The following is a 12,992-nucleotide window of genomic DNA, read 5'->3' as shown; positions in this document are numbered from 1 at the left end:
TTGAAAACACTAACCTACCTACCAGTCACCACACTACTACTGAGGATATGGTAAGAGGATGTTGTAGAGTCCTCGCTCTAGCCCTAAGGCTAAGCCTCGATCTGCATCATCCAAATAAATAAAGTCAGCCTCAATAGTGCCATGAGTTTCATCCGTCCATTCATCGTCATGAGATATATCGTTTTCGTTTTCCCATCCACATAAACTCATCAACAATGTAACCATGCGAGGATAGTCATCTTGTAGAAAAGAAAAGTCGGGGGCTATCGGGGATATGTCCTCTACGGAGTAGGGGTCAGTCATGGTCAATAGGCGTATTAGCCATTCTAATTCCTCAACATTTTCCTCTTTGGCTAGTACATCTATATGATCCAATTCGGTTTTAATTATAGGATAGCACATGTGGAATATCTGAGAAAGGTACAGATGATACCTCTCACCAAAGGTGGGAGTGAATGAAGTGTGTGATGATCGTGCATCTGCCATATCTGCAAACACAGATATAGCATCAGTAGGTTTATGACAGGTCAATCTAGTTCTTGATTGTATATGGATATTTCTCCTCTCTTGCTCTTTTTACTATTTTTTGTTTTTCTTTTCTTTTCTTTTCTTTTCTTTTCTTTTCTGTGTATGAAGCTATATATATACATCCCCTTGAATTTGGCAATTACATGGTCAGGGGAGAAGGTTAGGGAGGAAGCAATAGAATGTCGAGCGTGAGTACATGCTCCCCCTTTCCTTGGGTAGATCATATTTTTTGCAATGATGTTGCAGCCTCTTGGATTCAATTTGTCCAGCGGGTCATAGGTGGTGATGTGGGCACATAGCTTTTTATGACCCTTGTGGCCACATCAAATTGCAGAGATGGTAGTGTACGCTCCCATGAACAAATGGAGAAAATGGTTTCCACGACGATACTTTTACAAAGGGAGACATAGTCTCATTGGTCTCTTGTTGGGTGTTGACAAGAGTAGGTGTAGAGCATGAAGAAACTTCTATATCAACGTTTGCCTGGCATGAGGAGCTAGAAGCTTCATGTGGAGCTAGAAGCTTCATGTGGCTCCCCCCTTCCTGAGGTAGGTGGTATTGATCGATATCATTTGGGAATCCAAACTAGCTCTGGAAGAAGTGGTGCGGAGCACTCTGTTACCTTTCCTTTACCACGGTCTTGAATTGTCGTTGGGGTGGCAACATTTGGTTTGCAAGGTTTTACAGGTGATGTAGAGGGATTCATCTTATGCTTAGGGACCCAAATCTGGTCATTCCCTTCGTAGTACCCTTGGGCTACTAATAATTTTTTAGGAATCCATCGTGATGTTACATTGCCCTTTCTCGGGCGAGTAGCTGCTTTCCTTCTACGAGGCTTCTTGTCTGAACGAGATTGAGCAGGGGGTAGCTGTTAACAAAGCTTTTGGGACCCATTTGTATGTACTCTTTGGCATGGTAAGCGGAGCCTTAGAGACCACACTGCCTGTTTCCACTCTTGGCGTTGAAGCGTTAGAGGGGTGGCAAACAATCAAAGATGGTTTTGCCACTGGACTTTGTGATTTTTTGTTATCTAGCATTTTGTCCAGAGTTGATGACTTAGGTGCGCGATTTTGAGCGGTCAAACCGGGAGCGGGTTCTTGCATTGTAACTCGCCTGGTTGCCCAATCAATATTGCACTTAGTGGCTGACATCCATTTGCGCCCTAAGTTATAGTCCCCTCCATGGTACCAACAGGCATAACCAAAAAGCTTTGAATTACAATCCCCTTGTCATAGGCAACCAGAGTGTGCAGAATTCCTAAGACAGGGGTTTTCTTCTTGTTAATACCTTTAACTTGGATAGCACTCTTAGATAAAGGTGGTTTTCCAAGTTGACACCACACGCCATATGATAACAAATTATGTTGAGCTCCTGTATCCAACAATGCATTATACAGCACCTCCCCATAAGGACTCTGTAACTCAATTGGGTATCTTAAAGGCGGATCAAATTCCAGTGAATCCTCCTCTGCCTCCTCAAAAAATGCTTGCGTAATCCCCAAGTTGGCTTCTCGTTGGCGCCTAGCACGCTGTTGACGTTCTTTGGCTTCAATTCTTGCCTGTATCTTCTTAAGCTCAGCTTGTTCTTTAGCTGCCTTCTTCTGATGGATTGCATGTAACTCCTCTTGGCTCAGGGGGTCATAGTATCTTTTGAATTTACTCCCGTTGAGGAATCCAATAGTTTCAACTCTATCGAGAGTCTCCACCTGGATGGTACCTTGAGGGGTAATTTCACATACTCTATGCGGTCCCTTACCAGCATATTTGAGCTTCTTCTTTTCGTTACGCACTCCATACATCAGGACTTTATCCCCAACCTTGATGTCCTTGTCTTTCAAGTGGCAATCAAACCATTTTTTCCTTCTATCCTTCTCCACAAGAGCATTGTACACAGCCAATTGTCTTTCTTCGTTTAGCCGCTCAAGGATATACATACGCTCTAATAAGGGATTACCATCCCAACCCTCTTGAGTAGCAACACGAAGACTAGGAATGATAAATTCCCACGGCATGATTGCTTCTTGCCATATACCATTTTGAATGGTGTGTAGTTAATAGCCACTTTGTACACAGTACGATAGGCCCATAAAGACTAGGAATGATAAATTCCCACGGCATGATTGCTTCTTGGCCATATACCATTTTGAATGGTGTGCAGTTAATAGCCACTTTGTACGCAGTACGATAGGCCCATAAAGCTTTAGATCCCAATCCGTGCGATGAGCTTCAACTGTCTTTGTCAAAACAAAGATTAAGGTCTTGTTGGTACTCTTGGCTTGGCCATTCGCTTGCGGATAATAAGGGGTAGATTTATGATGGGATATCATGAAATTTCTTGTGAGCTCCTTAATCACATCATTTATAAAATGCGTACCATTGTCGCTCACAAGTTCAAAAGGACAACCGAAGCGTGTGATTATATTTTCAAAGAGGAACTTGGTTGTTGTCCTCGCATCTGCCTTACGTGTCGCTTTTGCTTCAGCCCATTTGGTCATATAGTCAGTGGCCACAATAATATAGCGAGATTGTGTGTTGTGGGCCGCTGGGCTAATCGGACCTACAAAGTCTAAACCCCACTTTTCAAATGGTTGGTTTACTTTGATTGGATGTAGGGGCATCTGATCTTTCCGCTGGGGTTTCTTGTATCGTTGGCATTCATCGCAACCCTTCACAAAAAGTGATGCATCTTGGAACATAGTAGGCCACCAATACCCTGATTGTAAGATTTTTCGCGCAGTTAAGTCTCCTGAGAAGTGACCACCGGCTACGCCCATATGTGCCTCTTGCAAAATGTATAGATACTCATCCTCTCAGGCACAACGCCTAAGAACGTCATCCTTTCCTCCTTTATAAAGAGTCCCGGCTACCAGGCAATAGGGTTCGCATTCCTTGATTAGCTTTCGAGCTAGATCTTTAAGAAGCTCCTTGGGTGGGAAGCCATTAACCAAAAAGTTAACAATCTTCTCACTCCATTCAGGCATTGTTTCTACCATGAACAGGGAAGTGTCAGGTAAGTCATCATCAACTCCCGTAGGGGCTTCACCATTAGGTATGCGAGACAAATGATCAGCCATGACATGTTTTTTGCCAGGTCTCACAACAACAATGAAATCAAACTCAAGAAGAATCAATAACCATCGTGTGATTCTTCCTGTGGAGCATGGTTTGTTTACCAGATACAACAATGCTTGATGATCCACATAGAAAACAAACTTAGTGGCAAGGAGGTAATAACAAAATTTTCTTACTGCATATATCATTGCCAACCCTTCTCGCTCCGTAGTGGTGTAGTTCATCTCAGCATCATTCAACTGGCGACTGGCAAAGCTAATGGGGTAGTCTAGTTTGTGTTCTCCAGGTTGAGTTTACACACACCCAATCGCAAAGTTTGATGCATCAATATGCACATGGAAGATTAAATCCCAGTTAGGCATTCTCAAGATTGGAGCACTCGCCAAGGCCTCCTTTAATAGCTCATAAGCACGGCCACAATCTTCGGTCCAAATAAACTCGATGAGAAGCTTATACAACGGTCGAGCTATCTCAGCGAAGAATAAAATAAACCTTCGATAATAACCAACATGGCCCATAAAGCGTTGGACTCCCTTATAGTTGGTGGGTGGGGGCAATTACAAAATGACCTTAATTTTACTCTCGTCGATGGAAATCCCATTTTTGGACACTATATGCCCTAGAATAACTCCGTGTTTAACCCAGAATTGGCATTTGAAAGGATTCAATGAGATGCGATATAATCTACACCTTTCAAATATTTTTCGTAAACACATCAAGTGCTCGTCCCAAGAGGAATGAACACAAAGATCATCTAAGAAAGCTTCACAAAAGTCCCTTAGATATTCCTTAAAGGCTGTGTTTCTCAATCGTTGGAATGTTGCAGGTGCATTGGTCAAGCCAAAGGCCATGACGCGAAAGGCAAACACTCCAAACTCCGTGATAAATGCTGTTTTAGCTTGGTCCTCTACTGGAATTGTGATCTGATTGTAACCAGAGTACCCATCTAAAAAGCTATATGCCTCCTTGCCTGCAACTCTTTCAAGCACATGTTCAGAATACGGCAAGGGGTAATGATCCCTTCTGGTGGCTGCATTAACCTTTTTGAGATCAACGCACACTCTAAGTTTTCCATTCTTGTTTGGTACGATGACTATCGGAGAAACCCATTCTGAGTGCTCAATAGGGTATATGAATCCACATTTTACAAGCTTTTCAATTTTCTCCTGTACAATCTTTGCGTACTTAGGATTCATTGGGTAGGGACGTTGCTGGACTGGTTTAGCAGTGCTAATCATTGGAATCGTGTGTTGCACCACCGAGGGTGGGAACACCCTTCGTATCATGATATGTCCAAGCAAATATGTCTTTGAATTCCTTAAGAAGCTTCTTGAGTGTAGCTTCCTCCGTCTGGGTGAGGTCTTGAGCAATAAAAACTGGGTTAGACTCCTCACCTCGATCTGCGAGTTCTATCTCCTTAACTACCGCCGCTGGGCCATCATAGACACCGCTACTCCCATTGGTAGGCATTCGTTGGGCTTTTGTGTAGACCACTTTACGTTCCCCTGTGTGGTAAATGATTTGAAATGCTCGGGTGCGAGGTGTAAGTCTACTGGTTCTTGTTGTGCCAAGTTTTTTTCTTTTAATTCCACATCCTTTTGTTGCTGAGCTAACTCTTGGTTTTGCCGCATTCTCACAGTACGACTTAGTTTTGGCTTCTCTTCGATTTCTAATTGGGCGACATCATGAGGTTGCGGAATACACCACATGACACTTTGGAGGTATTGTCCCCAATTATCCACTAACTTCCGATGAGCGTCAATAGCTCCTACATAACTAAGCCATTCTGCAGTGGATCTCTCTTTGTTTATTGTAGTTCGTACATTAGCTCGATAGCGTTGTCTCTTATGTCTCGTTTTCTTCTTGCCAGGCTTTTTATTTTTGTTTCTATCAGATTCGGACTCACTTGGTTGATCTTCATTTGTGTCCCCCTCACTCTCGGATGAACTGCAGGAGGTCACCATCCTAGGCCTAGAGCGCCTTGCTTCCACACTTGGGTGAATATTTGATTCATCCCCCCCATTAGGCTCAGAGTCAGTTTCTTCTTGAGATTCAGACGACTCAGAGTTGCATTGGTCAGAGTCTTCGCTACTATCAGTGTCAAGGGAGTTTGCCACTTTCTCGCCATCAAGAGTCAAGTGCATAACACCTATCATGTTTACTGGCACTAACGGTGCCATATCTTGCCCCTCAGGTGTTACCCAACTTGTGCCTCTATTTCCCCATGTGTATATGGTTGCTGCTAGGTGTACCCAATCCACATTATCCGACTCATTCATACCCAGTAGGACATCCATATAAGGAGAATCTTTCCCATCATCAGTCTCTTTTTTGCATGTATAGCAATACCTTAATGGGGCGGAGTGAATAGTGGTATTTGATCGATTATCGATGATAACCTTGCTTCCTAAAGGATGCGCGCGACCATTCTCAAGATCAACTCGAATGACAGAGTCTTGGAATTGTAGGTAGACATGGTTTTTCGACCAGTCATGCACCATTTGTGCTTCCCTCATGAAAGGACGCCCTAAGATCATTTGATATGACATAAGATGCTTAGAGAAATCCATTACAATGAAGGTATGTCTTACCTTGTACTCATTAGGGGAAGGTTGAGGTCTATAGGGGCCCTTTAAGATGCCATGTGATTAAAAGGTTATTAAGGAAAAGGGCCAATCATGTGATGCCATGTATACAAAAATGTTGGGTGATTAAAGGTGGTCAAACGATTCTCTAAAAGATGCCTTTTGTACTTTTCATTCCCAAAAAGTGGGGGGAAAAGTTTTTAAAATTTCAGACATCCATAACTTCTACATATGAGCTCAAAATTTGTCAGAGATTAGAGATCCAGAATCTACTCGCTGAGCTCTTTCCATAGATATGTCACATGATATGGTTTTGCCCACTCAATTTTAAATTCAATTTTGGTAGGAAACTTTGAAATTCAAACTTCTAGCCATTTGAAGAATAAGAAGGTATCTAAAGTCAAAGAAACTTAACATTTTAACAAAAAGTCATTAAAATCATAATATGGCAGCTTAAAGGGCCCCTATAGACCTCAACCTTCCCCTAATGCCAGAACCTTGATCTTAAGGTCCCTTAACATCCCAATAGGTTTAACAATAGTTCCGTTTGCCATCTTAACCACTATGTTTGTGACTTCAAGGTGAGGTCTGAGATATAATCGCGGTGTAGTGTGTATGTGGGAAAGCACCCTAGAGGTGCAAGATATTGTGTGTATGTGTGTATGTGGGAAAGCACTCTAGAAGTGCAAGATATTGTGGTGAGATGGAATGCCACATGTAATATTGTATGGTGTGTGAGAATTGACCAAAAGAGTGGAAAAGGGAGTGCCACATGGATGATGATGTGTAAAGTGGGATAAGGCTAGAGAGCCTATATCATTGTATGGTTCATTGTGATATGCAATACAAGGGAATAGTGTTGAGTGTGCAATCTCCCTCTCTCTCTAGTCATGGAGTTCTTAGTGTGGTTTAATCCACCTTAATCTTATGCTTAATCTATGTTCTTCACCATGATCAATCCCATTTCTAGAATCTTAACATGGTATCAGAGCCAAATGGGCTCTTGGTCATGGTGTTTATTATGTATATTAGCTTGTTTGTGTGTTTGTTTGATTAAGCATTATATTTTCAGCAAAATTATGCACACTCATATTATGATTTGGATTTGCATTTGTGAAGATTTGAGAGGAGATTTGCATTTGTGAGGATTTGAGAGGAGATTTGCAACAAGGAGGTTGCATAGAAGCTGCCCAAGAGAGTTGCAAATGGAGTTTTGCAACATGGAGAGCTTGCTCATCATCAAGGAAGCTGAAAATGGAGATTTCAGCATTATGAAGGCTATGGAGTCTTCATCACCGTCAAGGAGAAGCTGCCAAGAGAAGATATGTTGCTGATTATGCCTCAAAAAAGGTTGGTCTTGTGAAGTTTTGCCTCAGATTTTGGTTGATTTTGAGCAATGGAAAAATGCTCAATGTATAAGGGTTGCTTGATGGGATGGAAGAATCCCAAGGTTCTTTGCTTCCAAGCAAAGAGTGGAGGAGGTGCATGCTTGTCAAGATAATGGCAAGTGAGATAGTGAACTCAATGGAGTTCACATGTGTGTGCATCAAGAAGAGGATGCACTTGTGAATGTTTGCTCAATGAAGGAGAGCAAAGAAGGGGATGGAAACCTTGGCAGTTTCCACATGTTTATGCACCTATGGTTTCATTTGAGAGACCATGTGAAGAAGCACCCTTGAAGTTTGTATGCAAGAAAAGGCATAGAGAGTGCAAGTTCATTTGGGAACTTGCAAGGCCATATTGATGGCTATGGGAGAAACCTCAATGAGAGAGGTTTAGAAGAGGCAAAGAGGCTGCAACAAGAAGGAGCTACATTATGGAGCTCAAGGTAACCACACACCTAGCTTCATGTGTGGAAGCCAAAAACAAGCATGTGGAGGTAGTCATGGGAGCTTAGATAAAGCAAGCAAAGGAGCAGCTATGAAAATGGGAGAACCTATGGAATTCGGTGCACCAGAACGCACATGAAGAGGTATTGCAGCTCAACAAAGAAGAGTTGGAGCTGAAGCAAGCAAAAGCAAACAATAGCGTGAGACTTCAGGGCTAAAGAAAAAGCACAGCAAGCCTCAGGCTTAGCAGCCTCAAGCAAAAAGCGCAGCAAGCCTCTAGACACAGACGTCGTGCAGCCACCAACAGTCGCTCGTTGCGTAGAGCAGCACAGGGCAAAAGAGAGAGAACCAAAAATAAAAACGGTCGTCGGGGCAGAAACCCGACATCAGGCAATGGAATCACCTAGGAAAGGCGATAGAGCATGCAGTCGCCAGACAACAAGGCCATCACACAGCCAACCCAGCAAACGCCTGAGAGGAACAGCAACATAGCAGCAAGACAACCAACACGACCACCTCACGACATTGAAACTCAAAGGACGAACGGAGAAGCTGAAGAGCAGCGTGTAAGGACGAACGGAGAAGCTGAAGAGCAGCGTGTGGAGGAGAGAGATCTGCACAGAAGTGGGTGGGTAAGGGCCACCCACCACGGCCCATTAAGAGAAAGAACCACTGACGCAGGCAACAGAAGAGTATAATTTTTTTTTCATATGTGACCTGCAAAATTTTAATACCCTTATTGATTATAAGGGTGCATTTACACACAAATGAATTTTTCGAGTTTTTTCATACACACAAGGTTCACTTGCCTCACGGCAAAATGAGTTTTTTTTTTCTCTCTCCAATGCCCCTGAACTAGCGGGCTTGTAAAAATAAAGACCTTGGAAGTTGTTTTATCAATTGGATTTGATGGGTGCCCTGCCCTTGCACACGCATAAAAAGGATTGTATTTGTTTCACCCATGATTATGAGAGTAATCGTACCCGAGTTTAAAGCTCAAAACGAGATGTGTATTCACCCATGGTATGAGGGTAACCATACCCGAGCTCACCTAGAAGCTCGAAATGGTTGTTGTTGTGATGTGTGCTTGAGCGATGCACGTGTGAGGTGCATGCGCATGGGTTGGATCCCACCCGAACTTCCATGTTCAAATCGGACTCAGTGGTTCCGTTGTGAGCGATGAGTCGGCTCAAAATGGACTAGGTGTCTAAGATGGTAGACACGGGCACTCATGTTTGGTTGATGGACACTCCAATGTATCATTGAGGGGGAGTGTTGAGAGGTAGCGATTGCGGTTGTGCAATGCTACATTGATATGGGTGATGGATGATGGGTGAGTTGTAGAACACCTCGATTAAGAGGGGGTGTTGAGAGATATAATCGCGGTGTAGTGTGTATGTGGGAAAGCAACCCTAGAGGTGCAAGATATTGTGTGTATGTGTGTATGTGGGAAAGCACTCTAGAAGTGCAAGATATTGTGGTGAGATGGAATGCCACATGTAATATTGTATGGTGTGTGAGAATTGACCAAAAGAGTGGAAAAGGGAGTGCCACATGGATGATGATGTGTAAAGTGGGATAAGGCTAGAGAGCCTATATCGTTGTATGGTTCATTGTGATATGCAATACAAGGGAATAGTGTTGAGTGTGCAATCTCCCTCTCTCTCTAGTCATGGAGTTCTTAGTGTGGTTTAATCCACCTTAATCTTATGCTTAATCTATGTTCTTCACCATGATCAATCCCATTTCTAGAATCTTAACAGTCTTCCCATAGATTCCCAAGAGTTTTTAGTCACAATGCTCACTCCAGCACCACCATCAAGGATTCCCTTTAGAGTTAATCCCTTGGTAGTAATGGCGAGGGTTGCATTAGATTCGTCACCTTCAAACTACTGTCCCAACTTGTTAACAGGTATTTCAACGACCGAGTCTTCATCTAGGTTGGGTTGTAGATCTCAATGTTCCCCTTCATCTTGAAGCGTGTCGGGTCTATCCATATTTGTAAATTGCGGTAACCCCGCCTTCAGTTCTCCATTGAGAAATGCCCGAAGAGCTAAGAATAGCTCAGGATCTCCGTATAACTTGGATATGATCGTGGTTCTGATTTCAGAGGACATGAAATCCATTAGCTTGGACACATTCAACAGTACTTTTCGAGATATCGCCCCTTGACTAGGGACTGGTGAAGATGGAATCACTTCCTCTTCGATGGGGTCAGGCATTCCCTCACTAAACATTCTTTCAAGCAAGAAGGGTGGTTGCCCACTTCCTGACGTCCTATCCTCACTTTCTTCCCGAATGATACTAGGTATAGCTAACGGTTTATGGTTCGTGTGAGGCTGAACTTGCGTAGGAAACATTGTGTCCAGAATTTGGATTTTTCTAGGGTTTGGCTCCAGTTCTCTTTGTGTTTCTTCCACCAAACCCCTTAAGTGTTGCACTTGTTCAATCTCCTCAACTAGGTTTGGGTAAGTTCCAATCTTTTTCTTGAGGGTTTTTGGCCCACGTGGCTTGTCTTGGGGAGTCTCAGTCAGTTTGGGTGGCCGAGAGGGCATTAGCTGACTTGGTTGTAGGGCCGGGGGAGTTTCCTTTTGTTTCCCCTGATTTATGTATTCGCTTGATTCTCCTTCGTTGAGCTCCTGAGTGGGGTCCTCCCTTAAGGTAGTGGCTTTGGTCCCCATGGTTTCTATTGAATCAGAATCATCTTCAGGATCATTCATATACACGGGGTCGTCTCCTGTTCCTATGTTAGTCTTTGAACTAGGCTTGGAGCTCATGGTATTAAGCGATCTCTTCCGCCACGTTTTCTTTTTCTTTGCTCGAGCAATTGATGCAGTATCTCTCTCTTCGAGAATGTAGTTTTGATTTTGAAGCATTGACCGTGTAACTACATTCGCGGGTACAACAGGTGTGGTTCCTCGTGCCTCGTTACTGACCTCAACCAAATTCAATGGCATAATCTTGGGTGCACTAGGATTATGTGGACATTGAGCAATCAAATGATCTATGCCACAACGATTACATGTGAGTACCGGCATTCCCGATGTGCTCCCTTGATTTGGTTGCATTTGAGTAGCGATCTTCTGTAGCCTATTAGGGCACTCTGCTACATGATGCGGTCCACCACAATCGTAGCATTGAAGAGGTGGTCTCCTCGCCAAGGTATTAAGGTTTTTCCCTCTTGTGGCAAGAGCAGTCGCTTGATATACAGGCTTGACTTGCCCAAAATGATCCTCCATGTAGTACTGGGAAGTCATTTCAAACGTATCAATCCCATATTGAAAAGTGGGGTCTATCTCCTCTTCATAATCCCCACACACACTATGTGACTCACAACCCATCTGGTTTATAGGGGTAACCCTTGGATGTGGACTAGCACTGGCGGTGGTAACGACACAGACTGGACTACATTCGGGTTCCTTGGAACTATGTGCTGTGGTTGCTCGACAGGTGGTGCAGGCATCAGCGCGGGTACTTGAGGTGTGTTTGACCAGGCTAGTGGTGCTTGATTTGCCAACATACGCTTAAGTACTAGGCAATCCTTAGATTGATGGCTATACTTACCACATGCATTGCAATTCCCATTGAATTTAACTCTGAATGTGGGACATTCACTCGTACTATGTGGTCCTAAGCAAACCGAAAACCATTGTTGCTCTCTTCTTGGGTACATATGGCTATTTTGAGTCCCTAAAGTATTCTTGGAGAGCCTTAGTCAGGTTAGTCACAGACATTCCGGATATTTTGGGCTCCTTGGCAATAGGTTTTACCATCATTGGCTCGTGCCCAGATACTTGCAAACTAACAGATTTTGTCTTCGAAGACACCTTTTTACCTGCAATCATCAAGTTATCTTCTAACTGGATTGCATTGGCAGTGACTGCTTCCCATGTCGTAAGACCTCTAATGACTAAGCCATTGTATATGTCCTCGTGGCGCAATCCTCGGATGAATCTATCGAGCAGTTGGTTGTTATTGAAGCGCTCATCGGGAGTGCAGCGAGAATTTAGATGCTTTAATCGACTAATAAAGTCTCTAACTAGCTCCCCTTCCTCGCATCTCAACTTTTTGGAGTTGAGATGCTACCCCCCAAAGCACACCCTCCCGTATGTATTCTTTCAAGAACAATCTCTTGAGAGTGGGATAGTGAGTACGCTCTTCAACCCTTAAAGTTCGATACCAATCTCCGGCTTTTCCACTCAAGGTTAAGCCTAAGGCTTTACATTTATGTAGCTCATTGTGCTCTTCTAAGGAATCACACACGTGTTCAAAAACTTCAATGTTGTGCTTCTATCACTCACCACTCAAACCGCCGTCGCGTGAAGGATTCTCGCGTCGCAGTGAAGAAGGAGCCGCCGTCGCCGCTCTACCACCTCGCCACCGCCATGCCGCCACACAGTGCTCGATCGCTCTCTCTCTCTCTCTCTCTCACACACACACACACACACACACACACACACACACATACGCAGGAGAAGGGGACCGAGAAGATAAGGCAAGAGCACACTTTGTATTCAACACATTGAGAATGAGAGTTTTTGTGAGATCCCGGTCTCCACCGCGCAACGGATTCGGGGTGCTAGCAGCGGAAGTAGCACATCGTGCGCGAGTAGGGGTCTCACACTCGGGGTCTCGCCCACGGATATCCGGACAAGAGACTAATCCATCGGTTTGTCCAAAATCGAAACCGGAAAAACTTCCTTTACCCGGAAAGCAGCACGGGCGATTCCACCAGGATAACTCTTTACTCTAACGTAGTCAAGATCATTACTGATCAAACTGATCCGACTGCACCTCTAACGGTACTTGGTCAGATCAAGGAAGAAACTTGCACTTGGATCATTGGGATCAACGCTTTTTTCCCCATCAAGAGGCACAGCCGTTGATTCCTATCCATAGAACAATTACTATCCATAGAACAATTACTATCCGAGATTTACTTCATCTATCGTAATAATAGAAATTAAATCTCGATTTAC

The 12,992-nt window shown here is 43.7% G+C and overlaps 1 protein-coding gene across 1 annotated transcript in view; it reads right to left on the bottom strand.

The window, feature by feature from the left end:
* LOC147621689 (uncharacterized) overlaps nucleotides 1–8,400 on the bottom strand; it is a 17,079-nt gene extending 8,679 nt beyond the window's left edge. Inside the window, exons 1-2 of the mRNA XM_086824474.1 lie at nucleotides 8,394–8,400; nucleotides 1,928–2,544 (exon numbers count right to left, since the gene is read on the bottom strand). Of these exons, the coding sequence (XP_086680600.1) occupies nucleotides 1,928–2,544; nucleotides 8,394–8,400 (624 nt within the window). The remainder of the gene's footprint in view (nucleotides 1–1,927; nucleotides 2,545–8,393) is intronic.
* Between the last annotated feature and the right edge of the window lie 4,592 nt (nucleotides 8,401–12,992).

Source organism: Cibotium barometz, chromosome 30 (assembly GCF_041138505.1).
Source record: "Cibotium barometz isolate CiBa-2024 chromosome 30, ASM4113850v1, whole genome shotgun sequence".
Taxonomy (NCBI): Eukaryota; Viridiplantae; Streptophyta; class Polypodiopsida; order Cyatheales; family Cibotiaceae; genus Cibotium; species Cibotium barometz.
The sequence above is the reverse complement of the archived record's forward strand: the minus strand, read 5'-3'. Positions and strand labels throughout refer to the sequence as shown.